The sequence below is a fragment of the Stigmatopora argus genome, chromosome 15, assembly GCF_051989625.1.
Source record: "Stigmatopora argus isolate UIUO_Sarg chromosome 15, RoL_Sarg_1.0, whole genome shotgun sequence".
Lineage (NCBI taxonomy): Eukaryota > Metazoa > Chordata > Actinopteri > Syngnathiformes > Syngnathidae > Stigmatopora > Stigmatopora argus.
Genome location: NC_135401.1, coordinates 8,077,622 through 8,091,488, shown reverse-complemented (window position 1 = coordinate 8,091,488; position 13,867 = coordinate 8,077,622). Strand labels below are relative to the sequence as shown.

The 13,867-nt window shown below is 39.1% G+C and overlaps 1 protein-coding gene across 7 annotated transcripts in view; it reads left to right on the top strand.

The window, feature by feature from the left end:
• begain (brain-enriched guanylate kinase-associated) overlaps positions 1-13,867 on the top strand; it is a 77,351-nt gene that overhangs the window by 18,482 nt on the left and 45,002 nt on the right. For 4 of the 7 annotated variants that reach the window (XM_077620920.1, XM_077620919.1, XM_077620918.1 and 1 more), the window contains exons 3-4: positions 3,223-3,314; positions 8,205-8,326. Coding sequence is in view for 3 of the 7 variants with exons in the window: in XM_077620913.1 (XP_077477039.1) it covers positions 12,531-12,956 (426 nt within the window). In the remaining 4 variants the exon portion in view is untranslated. Of the gene's footprint in view, positions 1-3,222; positions 3,315-8,204; positions 8,327-12,516; positions 12,957-13,867 lie in introns of those variants that run through there. The other 3 variants (XM_077620914.1, XM_077620915.1, XM_077620913.1) reach the window with 2 other exon arrangements.

Here is a 13,867-nt window from a genome sequence, read left to right as displayed (position 1 = left end):
GTTGATCAATATATAAATAAATCAAGAGAAAGGGGGAAATGGGGAGATCTGAGAAGTGCAATGCTGTGAGCAGAAATCAGTCGTGTGCTGCCTCCACTCAAATTGTCCATAATTTATCAACTCAAGTGTTGCTCATCATTGCTGCTCTTCCCTATTACTGCCTAAACGTGTGGACTTTCAACAATGCTCAGCATCCATTTATTAGAAGTTCACATTATGCTTCATTAATGTGTCCAGATGACTTCATTAACTTGAAGTAAAGCTACTAAAAACAGCCACGAACAGTGGGATTATCATCACGGAGAATACATTTGGTCAGAGTCCGACCTTTGGGGATGGAGGTATTGGGTACACGGTCGATTGGTCGCCGGTCTTTTGGTTATTTAAGGTTATTGATAATTACCATTTAAATCGTTGCTCAAATTCCCTAAATACAAACTGCGAATTACTATATAGTCATACTTAATGCCCTAGTAATTATTAGGCTAAAGAACAGCTCCAAATTTCCCAGACTTTTATTGTTTTTTGTTGGAGAACTTGTTAAGACCCTGACTGACGTAGCTTCTTAAAAGGACAACGCATGTACATACTAACTCTTATAAACTCACACATCGGCTCAGTGAAACTGCCCATGGCCATTGTTGGCTTTTATTGAAGCGTAGACGGTGTTGTTTTACCTTGTTTTGTCGCCGGTCTTTTGGTCATCGGTCTTTTGGTCGCCCGTTGCAAAAGACGGCGACCAAAAGACGGCGACCAAAAGACAGCGACCAAAAGACCGGCGACCAATCGACCACACACGGAGGTATTGGGGGTTCAGGTTTTGTAATGACTCACTGGCATGCGGGGGTTCAGGAAATAGCAAAAACTCAAATGTTTGCAATTTATTGTCAGCCATCTTTCAAAGTTCACGTTTGATTAGGATGTAGTAAATCGCTAGGATCCAAAATGACACTAAAATGGCCGCTTATTTCCAAAAATTGTACACCCCGCCCCCTGTGCGTTTTCAAGCATAGCATTTTCAGACTTTTCCATGTATCGTTATGATAGGCATGCCCATAGAAGTCAGTGTTGCCAAGGGAAACTGGCGTTGGGGGGTGAATTTACTGACTGTTGAATCTACTTTAGTTTTAGGTCGAATCGAGTAACTGCCCACATGCAATGACTCATCAGGGCTCACTCAGCTGATTTGTATCAGCTTTGGCAGCAATCAAATGAAAAGGTCGACCCAACCACTGTAGCATACCTTTAGGTCTTGTAAGTTTTTAGTTTGATTTTTTTCCCCCTTCGTCTCACTCTTATTGGAACACTAAGCTAAAAGCAACTGGCTTTAGGTTGTAAATTCTCTCTGTACTTGTCAAGCTGTGTTTACAAAGTTTCCCCTTTTATGGCAAGGCATCAAACTTTGATCAAATTCTCCCAGCACACAGTTGACACTTCTACTGATTTGCAAATCACCCAAATGTCTTCATGTGGTTAACGTTTGATAACAATCTTCCCAGATCTTGAGAAAACAATTTGAAGGGGCTAACATTATCCCAAAATGGCTTATTGAAACCAAACTATGCCATTTCTTCTAGTTTAGAAGTAAAGTAGTACTCAAAATATAGTGCAGTCTCACCCCCATTTAATTTGAGAGTACTTTGTTTGAATACTACGTCCGGATTTTAATCGGTCACGCCGTACATAATACATGTCTCCATTAATTGTTTGCCTGAATGCTTTTGATAGTGATACATTTTTGGCTACTACTATTTAGAATTGAGAGTAGGTGGGTGAGTGGGTGGGTTGATGAATGGATGGACAGATATACACCACTGAGACAAATTTTGGCGGGCAAATGTTCGACTGCAAAATGCCAAGAAATTCAATTTTCTTGACAATTTTTACATTGTACTGTTTTTTTTAATGGTCATTTATGTGAAACAAATATTAAAATTCGACAGTTTTCCCCCAATGATTGGAAATAATAGAGGTGCACTGTTTAAGTTCATCTATTGTTTAATCTAAGAAATGCACCACAATGTTAACTAAATTTAAAATGTCTTTCCAGGCCATATTTATTGATATTGTCATAATTTCCTGCCATCCAATAAAAAGCTGTGTAGCGGCTCACAAGGGACCCGCGGGCCATAGTTGGAACACCCGCCAAGCTACATTACAAAAGCAAACCTGTCGATTTAAAGGATTTTCATAACATTTGCCGCCATCAAGGTCACGCCATGACCTCGACACCATTTTCTATCCCTTGCTTCCCTGGCACTCCAGCAGCAGATAATGAAAGTGTCAGTGCTTCTCCGACTGTAACCAACGTGATGAGCCCATTTTCCCGGTGTCGGATCCCATTTCCCATGATGCAACAGTGTGAACGGAATGCTCTCATTTCTCCACAAATAGGCTGTGTAGCTCAGGAATGAAGCTCTGGATTTTAGGTCATTTAACCAGTGTTGAGGTAATGACAATTTGGGGAATCTTCCAGTCGTATTAAACGCATAAAAAGAAACAGTGATCTGAACCTTCTGAAAACGTGCTCTGCTTTGGAAGCAGATTTATTCAGGTGGTGATCAATGTGTAATTTGCCAAAGAGAGAGCAAAGTGAAAGAAATTGGCTGTGTAATCTAATATTCATCATAGCACAAGGTACAGTCTGACCTTGACAGTCTGTCTGCTTTTGTCAGTTGCTTCGTAGCGTCACTCATTGAATTCGACTGAGAAATTTCTTTTAACTGCGCAAAGAGCCGGCACGGGGCAGAATAAAATGGTTTTGATGAACTGGGAGAGAAAATGGATGCTAAGTGGCACGAGAAGACACAACCTTTTAGAGAGGAAAGCGAGTGAGCGACAGGAGGAAAAGGACACAAATTGCTTGGGATTAAAGCAAGACATTGGGCACATCTGCACAATTTAATGAGGGTCAATACGAGAGCTGAAAAAAAATTAGGCAATGGCCACAACAGCACAATATAATGTTAAATTACCATAGTGGATCTGACCAATTAGTCCGTTCCAATATATTTTGGTTTTAAGCTTTAAAGGTACCGCATTTTCACGACTATAAGGCGCACCGCATTATAAGCCGCACCATCAATGAATGACACATTTTAAAAAAATTTCCATATATAAAGCACACTTTTGGAGAAAATTTGAGACTTTCAAGTGCGCCTTATAGTTGTGAAAATATGGTAATTCCTGGTTTATTTATTATTATTGGTTTTTTTTTGACAGAAATGAATCTTCTTCCAAGTAATGGCAATAATCACGCCCAGCCCCTCCCAATAAAAATGGATTGGACGTCTATCACTGCCAATGTCAACCTGGTAAGTTCATTTTTTTTTTAAAATAACATTCAAGCAGTTACAACAGTAGGACGATTGTTTATCTGTTTCCTTAGTTAGTGAGTCCAAACCAGTTCAGCAGATCTAGTTCACTGTCAATGGAGGCCAGCAAATTGTGAAAATATCATTGAATATGTCGCATGAATTAATTTTAAATACAGCCTACATTACAACAAATCACTAGTATTTTGTTTCCAGTCGAAATGGATTGAACTGCCATCAATTCCAACCAATGAGTTACCTGGTCTTTAACACCTGATTTTTTTTCTTTCTACCCGATTCCAATCCTCTCTTTAACAAATGAAAGTGAAAGGATTTCAAGTTGGCTCTCTCATCCTTTGCTAGAAATTCACCAGCCAATCGTCTTTTATATGAAGGTCATTTATTCTAGGCATCGCCTGTCCTTTCTTATTCTCTCACCAAAGTATTATTGCTGCTCCGTACGGGCCACCTGCGTTAATCGAGTCACATATCATACACCTACATTGTGCTTTTCTCACAGCGAGGGGTCAACGAATTGTAAATGCATATTGAGACCACCCGCGCGGAAATCGTACGGAATCTTTTTATAAGTGAACAGCACAAAGGTTAATAAAGACATCCATTCATTAGGTTGTCTTTTGATGGAAGCTGCAAACAATCACAGCATGAAAGTAGAAAAGCCTGCGAGCATCCTCGCCAACCTCTGATAAAACTGTCCGTCTCATAATTCCACATGACAGAGCTGTCAGACAATTCCAGAGAGGCGCTGCGATAGATCTTGCTTCCAATCTTGACGCTCACATTCTTTCCCCAGGCTGGAATAAATCCTAATTGGCAGCTAATGCATGTCAGTAAATACGTGACTATATAAAATGTGTGAATAATAACATTTAGTTAAACTATTTCATTTCAGAGCCAGTTACAAGCGGCCTAGTTATGGAACATGACAATGTTTTTATTCACAAACGTGTCAAGGTATAATTGCTGTATCGAGATAACCTCTTTTCTTGTTAGCTGCTTATTTTAGCTACAATTAGGGAAAACAACACTTATTTTCCCTTGTGATTTACATGTGTTGCAATAGCCTCACACATTTGATAGAGCAACAATACCAATAGTTACTCCCTTTTCTAAACAGAATGCACAATTCCTTAATATTCCTCCCTTTTCTTTCCTCACAATTATTTGAAAAAAAATTGGAACACCAACACTGTAATTGATAACACAATTTGGCTGGACCATTTTAGATATAATATTTAGATTTTTTTTATAAATTGATTAAAAGAACTGTATTAAAAGCCCTGAATATTCAATTTTTTATAGATCTAAAACTATGTTTATTTGAGCTTTTTTAAATATATTTTTAGATTTTACAAAATGGTTTTTGAACTAAAAACACAGAAAAATGGATTAAAAATATATAATTATTGATTTAAAAGGGGGAAATTCAGGAAATGTAATATACATCTATACTCTTCATTTTAATTTGATCCTAAAACAGAAAGTCGGCACTCATGATTTACTTTCCCGGGCCACACAAAATGATGCGGCGGGCCAGATTTGGCCCCCGGGCCGCCACTTTTACACATGTGCTGTAGGTTGATGTGACCCAATTCTGTTTTTTTTTTTGCGTTCGTCCAAATCGAGCAAGGCACTTCCTTGACGATCTGAACGGTACAATTCGCATAAAAGTGGACAGTTTCAAATCCGATTTCGGTCACTTTCATATATGCATGTAAAACCGATCTAAAATGTTCAGAAAGTGTCTCGAAAATCTTCCAAGTCGGAATTCATGCAGCAAGCACGTCAACAAAATATATGTATGTACGTGTGCTCTATTAATACATAGAAACTGGTATTCAAATAAGGAATCTCACAATATATGATTTTATGCTTTTACAAATGCTAGCCTTTAGCAGTCAGACATTGTGGCTTCTCTTGAGAGACGCCACCTTGGTGTCAGCAGACAATTCCCAGGGTTTAGTCTCGCATCACTCAGCTGCCCAAAAGGATGACTTGGCTTGGGGGATTTTGTGGCATGTGGTCCTGTCGATCAATGAACTCCACATTCTTTTTTTTTTTACTGCTCGGATATAGACAATAGCTTTAAAAAAAATAGCAGAGATTCACAGCATATATGCAACCATCATTTACAAGGAAAGTTCCAAATTAGGCTCATGTTCCCTCCGCTCCAGCTGTCAAAATATGACATTTTCATAAAAAGCCCACATTGTCGCTCTTTGCTCTTATTTAATGACACCGGATTAGATCCACTTAATTGCAATTTTGCTTTTGTTATGGGTGAATCGTATAATATGTGACGTGTAAATAAATACGGGTTTTAAGGAATCGTAATTTCATTTAATTACATGCTGGATTTTTGTGAAATCTTTTTCTTCCAGCCAGGATGTTGATTTTTTTTTTCGCTCTATATTTGATCCCTGGCAATTGATTCCACCCATTATTCATGGCTAATTTAAAATGTTCATAATTGCAGCACTAACGCTATAATGAGCTTTATTAGTATTTTACTGCAAGGTGAGGGTCACCATTCTGAAAACATGAACGCCTACTCTATTATTGAATTCACCCGGGTAATTGGAGCTGAATTAAAAAATATCCTGATGACAAATTAATGCTTTGAGAGAGCAGGACTGTATGTTTTATAAGCACTACATGAAGTATGGAATATGATTTACCAAGAGAAATTCACAGATTTAGGTGACACACACTTCTACTCAATACGCAATACAAAAATGGAAGATTTTCATTATAAAAAGATGAAAAGTGGTAAGAATAAGCTTTATTTTTGAACCAGAAATAGGTTTAATGACAAAGTTGCAAAACGGTAAGAATGAAATAATTTACAAAAAAACTATATTATAGATAAATAGGAAAGCAGAAAATTCGGGTTGATTTTTACAAGAATTAAATTGAAACATACAGCACAAATAATTATATTTTGAAGGGGTGAAGCAGAACAAAATACAAAGAAAAATATTTGCAAAAAAATCAGAAGGAGAATAATGTGATTAGAAGAATAAGTTGGATCAAAAATTTGCTAAATAATGTATTCAACTAATAAGAAAAAATAAAACTCAGGCAAAAGAATGTAATTTGAACAACATTATTTTAATAGAGAAGAAAATCTAAAACATGAAAAGCTGACAATAGCCTATATTTTCTCCAATGCGTTCTCACCCAAATAGAATTTTTTTCTCATATCATAATGTATTTTTATCAATATAATTTATTCACTCTACTTTTAGCATTCATTTTTTTAAATATCTTATCTAAATTCAGCTCCAGTACATTTGACGAAACTCTCCCACTGGTTGTCATTATTTGCAGACATTTGAAGTCTCCCACTGGTGAGCAGAAAGTAAATATTAAAGGATTGTGCTCCCTAACCAAGCAGAAAAACTATCATCTTGAACATTTTACTATCCTTATTCCACATATGCACTAATAATCGTTGCAATTACGCCACGTGAACTTCCCTTCAAATAGACTGGCTGAGTCTCCTCGTCTTGAATAAATATAATTGGTCCCTTCGCGCTCACGTCTCAATATGCCGTCGCCATGGCAACAGAGGTTCGAACCTCCAATTTTACTTGAGTAAACGTGCCTCAATTAAATGTGAGCTTACTGTCCGCCTTCTGCATCAAAATGGTGAGCCCAAAACAGCCGTCATTCTGTGACACTTTCTATTATTGACAATAATTACGCACATAGGTGGCAATCAACACTCACAAAAGCAGATATGTTACATGTCGACATTCTTAGTTACAATAAAGAAATATGTTAACAGAGCCTGAGTCAAAATCTACAGGTAAAATAAAATATTCAGCACCTCGCCTTTATTATTGTGTGGAAGACATTACAATTTACTGTAAATCCAAGTTTCTTCAAACTATCTGAGTTGAATAAACTCAGGTTATACATTTAATTTCACTTTTTTAGTCGTATGATTATGACTTGTTCTTAATCTCTGCACTCGAGTATCGCCGTCCAAACGCAGGTGCGGAAAGAAACAATCTTTCTAATTTTGATTCTGCTCACAGAATCCTCTTTAACGCCGTCTCTGACACTCCTATTTCTCTCTTGTGTGATCTCCTAATTGATATTCATGAATCCCGCTCCAATTTAAAAATCAAGCAGCGCAAAACAAGAGTTAAACACGGATGGCAGATGATATTTTTTTGTCTATAATTATCTGCTCTTTGCGTTTGTGCATCGCAGATGTTTACAAATCCCAAACAATAACTGCTTATTGTAAGATTAAATTCAGACAAACAGATCATGAGTTGGAAATGTATGACAACTAAGTGGATTGGACGATTCATATCAAGTCATGAAGATAAAAATGGAGCCCCCAAACATGTCTTTTATGAATGAATTGCCATGTTAAAGGATTCCAAACTGAAGGAGCACTTAAAGAATGCAGACTTCTGCCTTGGCAGCCAAATTCCAAGCACAGCTATATTCCCTTATACGTGATGCAAGTCATTGCAAAATTCATTCTATGACCTCTTTCTGATCCCCAAAATGTCATCACATCCTCTTTTTATTACAGATTCCGTAAATTTCTTAATAATCCCTTTTATTTGTTCTCCCAAAATTTGTTTTCTGACCGATCTTACCTTGTTACCCCAAAATATAACCTGCTTTTTTGCTTCATGACACAAATACTGGAAATTTGATAACAATCCCCTTTTGCATTTTCGAGTTAATGTAAAATTCCTTTCCATTTCATAGTGCAAGTTTGGCAATAATCCTTTCATTCAGTCATGAGTTATCTTTAACACAAACAAACACATGCATAATGTAACTACCACAATCACATTGTTCTTTTTTATGCTCTCTCTTTTTCTTTTTGCGTGCCCTAAGAGAGACGCCAGCTTCATTTTATTGTCTACAATTCAGTTCTTGGCCCCGGGCATCTACTTTAAACACAGATCACCACACCAGAGAGAGAATAAAGTCACCCAAGTACACGTCCCAAGTCATTCGTAAGTTTTAACCTTTGAGTTTCAAGCATGCCCTCAGTCATTTATGCTATTTAGTAAGTCAAGTTCTCCCAAAAAAGGGCAGTAAGGTCTCAGTCAAGACTTTAATTGTGATGTAGCTCTGCTCAATTTATTGACTGTTCACATAATGACATTAGAGATGTTAATTTGATTTAATTTGTTTCCCATTAATTCAATTTAATTTGTTTCCCTCTTTTCCCAGCATGCCAACAGTTAGCCTAACTTCTATAGTTTCTCTTAACCTCTCACAGGTCATCTACAGTATAATTTTGCCAGTTTTACTAAGAATCTATCACAAGTGAAAATGTTAAAAATCACTATCATATTGCTCCGCTTTAATAAAACAGCACAGACTTAAACAGAAGAAGCAGCCAACTTGTAACAGTCTTCCTCCTACTGTGTTTTCTTTAACACTTTCATAAGTGTGGAAATTATGGGTATTTTTAGACCCGCTGTGACATTTACACACGTGCATGAAAATGTGCGAAATGATTTTATTTCACTTCTAAGTCACAAGAAAATCTCAACAAGAGGCGAAGATCATGGAGGGAAGAGCCAATGGCACTTGTGCGGGGTGGGCGTTACCATCTGCTATCTGTACCGACCCCCCCATCAATTGATGGGAAAAGAACATTTTGCTTTATTTGACTGCAAACAGCCACTTGGTGTCGCCATTGCACATGCAAACAATGAGGATATGGAAGCGTTTCGCATGAGTTGGGTGTATCGGTGATTATCGATCGTCGATTTTTAGGGTGGTATATTTGAAAAGAAAGCAGTGCCGTATTAGATTTTCATGAGATCTTGTTGGTTTAGAAGTGCGAGGGAAAAGTATATGTCTGCGTACTTTATCAGACACGAATCCGGCCAGACATGCAGTCAGACAGGTAATAGATGAGTCGAACTCACGTCTTTGTTGCCATGCCAACATCAACGTTTATACCAAGGAGAGAGCAGGGTTGGGCTTGCTATTGGTGATCATAAGAGGACAAGATATACAAGTGTCCAAGCATTAAATGGACCTTCCCAGAGAGTGCAGTAAAGCATGTGGTGTCCAAAATATGGCTTGTGGGTAATTTGAGGCTCGCAATGGCCCCTTTGTCCGGCTCGTCAGCCTGTCATACCCCGACTATTCGAACTGACCTCTTTAAGCAATTGTCTTTGTAACTTGTGGCGTGACTATAAATGCATCACTGGTTTGTGCACTATATGCATTATTTGTTTAATTATCGTGTCTTCTTCGTAACAATTTATGATACTTATAGCTTCCCCAAACACGTGTATTCTAGTAATACTGAATTTTGCTTGACTGTTATTTTTCACTAACGCACTGCTGGCTGCATGAATTCGCATCACATGCTTTAAAAAGATATGAGTCAGGCCTATTTTAATTCAGATTGTTTAATTTTTAATGCACCATTTTATAGGCCAAAATATCTGTCTTTTTAAAAACACATGACTGAGATGTTAAATGGAATACTGATTATTACATTTATACACCTTAAATGAAAAATGTTTACCTGACGTAAGAGCTGGCTACTACTTAGAGTACCTATGTAATGTATTTTTTTATTTTTTTAGACATTTCTGAATGGGCTAAGACAATTATAATGAATGAAAGTCTTAATATTATTACCTTCAAAAGGCCTATCCACATTCGTAATATTTCAGTCACCTTTGCGGGTGTCATTCACTAGGTATTTTTCCCTTCTCTTATTGTTATTCATTCATTTTTCGAACCACTTATCCTCAAGGATTGCGGGGGCCCTATGAGCCTATCCCAGCTAACAATGGGAGTTGTTAGTTGTCGTATGCTTTACTATGTTTGTTCATAAAAAATAGCTTTGAAATGCACAGCAGACATTCCAACAAACCAAATTTTCCCTATTCATGGTGCCAAAGCAGATCTCTCTGAAGAGTTTATCAGTGTGCGGCTGGCAAGGATGAAATGAAGCATCTGATCTTTCTGTGGCGGACGGTTTGGCTTTGGGGAATCGGGATGTACTCAAACTCTGATGAGTCGGCAGAGATCTTATTAGCAAAGTCAGGGTGTATTATTCCAACAGCTGGCAGATGCTTGTGTTGCTGCATCTGATTAAACTATTTTTATATCTCGCTCAATCGTCTTTCAATATTTGACGACTGAAATGTAGGTGCAGCATAAAAACATATGGGTGTCGACACCCTGCAAAACAATGGATACTTTTCAGAAATGTTGCCTGTTTTTATTTCCCTACGCTACTAAAATCCCTAGTATTTGTACTTCCTGATTTAAAAAGTCTACTCGTATTAATAGGGCCTTTCCAAAACCATTATCTGAAAAGTTCAATATTTTTTGTGCTTCTTCTGGAGCAAAAAACCTTCAGATCATAAATTATAGCGCAAGAAGGTTGGTTCATTAGTGTTGAAGAATTATATTGATATGAGGGGAGTTAGGGTTAAAATCTCAGTAGGTTCTTCTGCTATTTGCAGGAGATAAATGATAGGCCGCAGAACATTGTTTAAAAAGGAAATTAGAATGGAGATATTTAAAAATTTTGCTTTGTCAAAGATTCTCATGTAACAGATTCAACAACCAACCACTACTGTGCCTCACCCATCGATTCGTAGCTTGGCCTGGTGCTCCCAAACCAGTCGCCCAATGGCTTCGCTCAATATCACTGACCTGAATTTCCAGCAGCTATCCAGCGACAGCCATATCAATACACATTTCATTACAAATGACGTCCACAGATGCAGCCTGATGGTAGCTGTTGATCTATCGCAAAGAGGAGATAAACAATTGACAGCCAACGAAAGTAGGTTTGTTGACAGCCGGACTCAAACCTCTTCTGATTCTCATTGGGTAATAATCTGCCCAAATGGAAGTGTGTCACACTGCAAGAGCCCCGCTCTGGGCAATTAGGCCAGGCAGTTTAGAGAGAACAGAAAGCTGTGGAAACGCTGAGCAACCAAGCCTGACATGGTTCACTTGTGTGTGTCCATATCAGACGATGGTCTCCGGCTCGAATCTGTAAAAAACGAATCCCCCAAACAGAGGAGAAAAAGGGCGACAAAGAGTAACATGGCTACTTTGGAACGACAACCAAGATGCAGGAAGACCGCTTCTCGGCGGGACCGCGGCTCTTGTTCTTCCACCGCATCTTGCCCCGTTTTCTCTGGACCGTACAGCGACCAGGAAGAAGACCGTCCACTACGTCGTCTGTCTTCTCCGTTAATCAAGGGTTCCCTCTCAAGTCTTCACAACCCCACCAAACCGAACCTGAGAAGACACTCTTCCAGCAGTCGAGGTTCTGTGACCTCTCTACAGGAATCATTACCAAGCTTGCAAGGATCTCTTCCAAGCTTTAACTTCACCTTGCCAAGATTTAAGGGATCTATTTCTCGCTTGAGGAGGCAATCGCTGAGCAGCCTCGAGAACTCCAGCCTAGGACAAAATGAGAGGAGCACCAGCCCCAGTCAACAAAGTGCCAATGGGAGCTCTAGCGACGATGATGGAAGCTGGGATACAAACAGCTGGAGCTCAGGCGCTACCTGCCTTTTCAGGACCTCTTCAAAGCAAGGTAGTACAGAGAAAGCAGAACAACCAGATGCGATACCTTGCAATTCCGAACAGGGGTCCACTGGGGCAGTGGTGGAGCCTGAAATTATTTACCAAAATCTAATCTTTAAACCCCTTGCCTCTAAAATGGAAACCAAAGACTTGGAGAATACCTGCACGGAGAAAAAAGACACAGTGACCCCAAGTACTCCTTTGTCTTGTCCAAACAAGGAAACCCTAATCGCGTCAAATCCTCATGAAGTAAAGAAGAAAGAAGACAGACGCAAGTTCTCGCAGTTCCTCAACGAGGTGACCGGGAGGGTGCTGAAATCCAATGGTGGTCCTTCACAACCACAGTCCGCTTTGCGACAGTGTTACCCATCTCCTCCTCCTCTTCCAACGAACTCCTCTCTATCCACAATGACTTCATTTCATCCAACCCCAACAAACTTGCCAGCATCACCTGCAAGCTTGTGGTGCAATCCCACCGGCTCCGTCCTCCAGACCATTAATGAATATGAATCCAAGGACGTGATGAACTCCGTCCACCAGTGGAGCAAGACTTTACCCAGCTGTAAAGTCCTGGAACCAGTGGACATGTTGAGAAAAATAAAAGTGGAAAATCCCCAATACCGCGAGCGTGGCATGAAACGGTGTACGAAGATGCAGTCGCAGGCCTCCACTGGGAGGTGTTATTTGGAGACGGACATTGACAGAGTGAGGAAACTTGATGAACTCGTAGCTAATGGCTCTTTGATGAAGGAGATGAATGAAAAACATCAGGAAAAGGCTTTGGAGAGAGCCAGAGACAGGGAGGACAGAATGCCTTGGGAGAGAAACGGAGTCTTGGCGGTGGAGAAAACAAAGGAAGCCGATCAAAGCAGGGAACGCTTGTGGGAAAAAGAAACGGTGACAGAAAGAGGGAAGGAGAAGAAAGTCATTCGTAACAGTTACGAGCCGAAGTGGGCTTCAACTGGAAGGAATAATCTATGTCCTGCCTTCAAGTGGCCGGATGGTTTTCCAAGAATGTCCTACAGGTCCATCTCCCTGCCCAGAGCAGTAAATATTATGGTGAGCCCATCGCTTATCCACTTATTCATCCAAAAATGCTCCAGACTGGGTAACATTTTCTTAGATTTTACTAACTGCTGTCACTTAAAGTATTTAGAAATGAGAATTATATTAAGAGAATCCACCGTTTTCTAGAGGCGCAAATATCTGGACCAACAGAACAATTTCACAAACAAGGTATCCCCTGTATTTACGAATTAATGTGGTAAAACAAACAATTGATCCCATTACCTCCTAAATTGGTCAATAATATCCATCAAATGTCCAATACCAATAGCATGAATGTAAAGGGAGCCTTTTGAAATCCCTCATGGTACGCACACGTGACCGTTCATGTGATTTTGGTCATGCTTAAGGAGTTTAAGAACTAAGTTGTTGAAAATGAGTGTAAACCCAGCAATGGACCGCAGACTTATGTTCCCACCCTTTGAACAAATATTTTAGTGTCTCATTTTGCACGCAGCATCGCCATGCGGGTCAATGCAATACTGATTTTTTTTATTTTTTTTATTTTTTACACCGTGACGTAATCTCCACCGAGTCGATTGAATTTCACAGACCAGGCTGTTTGTGAAAGGGCCACAGTAAAGGTCTCATTTTAATTCCCATTTAAATGCATTAGTGTTTTTTTTCTGCCCTCTGAGCTTTCCGCCAATGCAGAGATGGCAAAAAGGAACAAGTGGCGTGCAATATTGAAAATATATTGAACCTTTGCTGAAAATTTGCCTCAAGCTTGTCGTTTTATTTAGGGAAACAAAAATGATCTCACACTCACTTGGTCTTGAGCAACATGACAGTGAATAAATACCATGTACATAACTCCAAACTAGCTTCCCCTAAAACATGTATAGGAATATTACATTTAAATGAGTCAGCATCATCACTTTTTGGGTCTACCCATAAAAACCAAC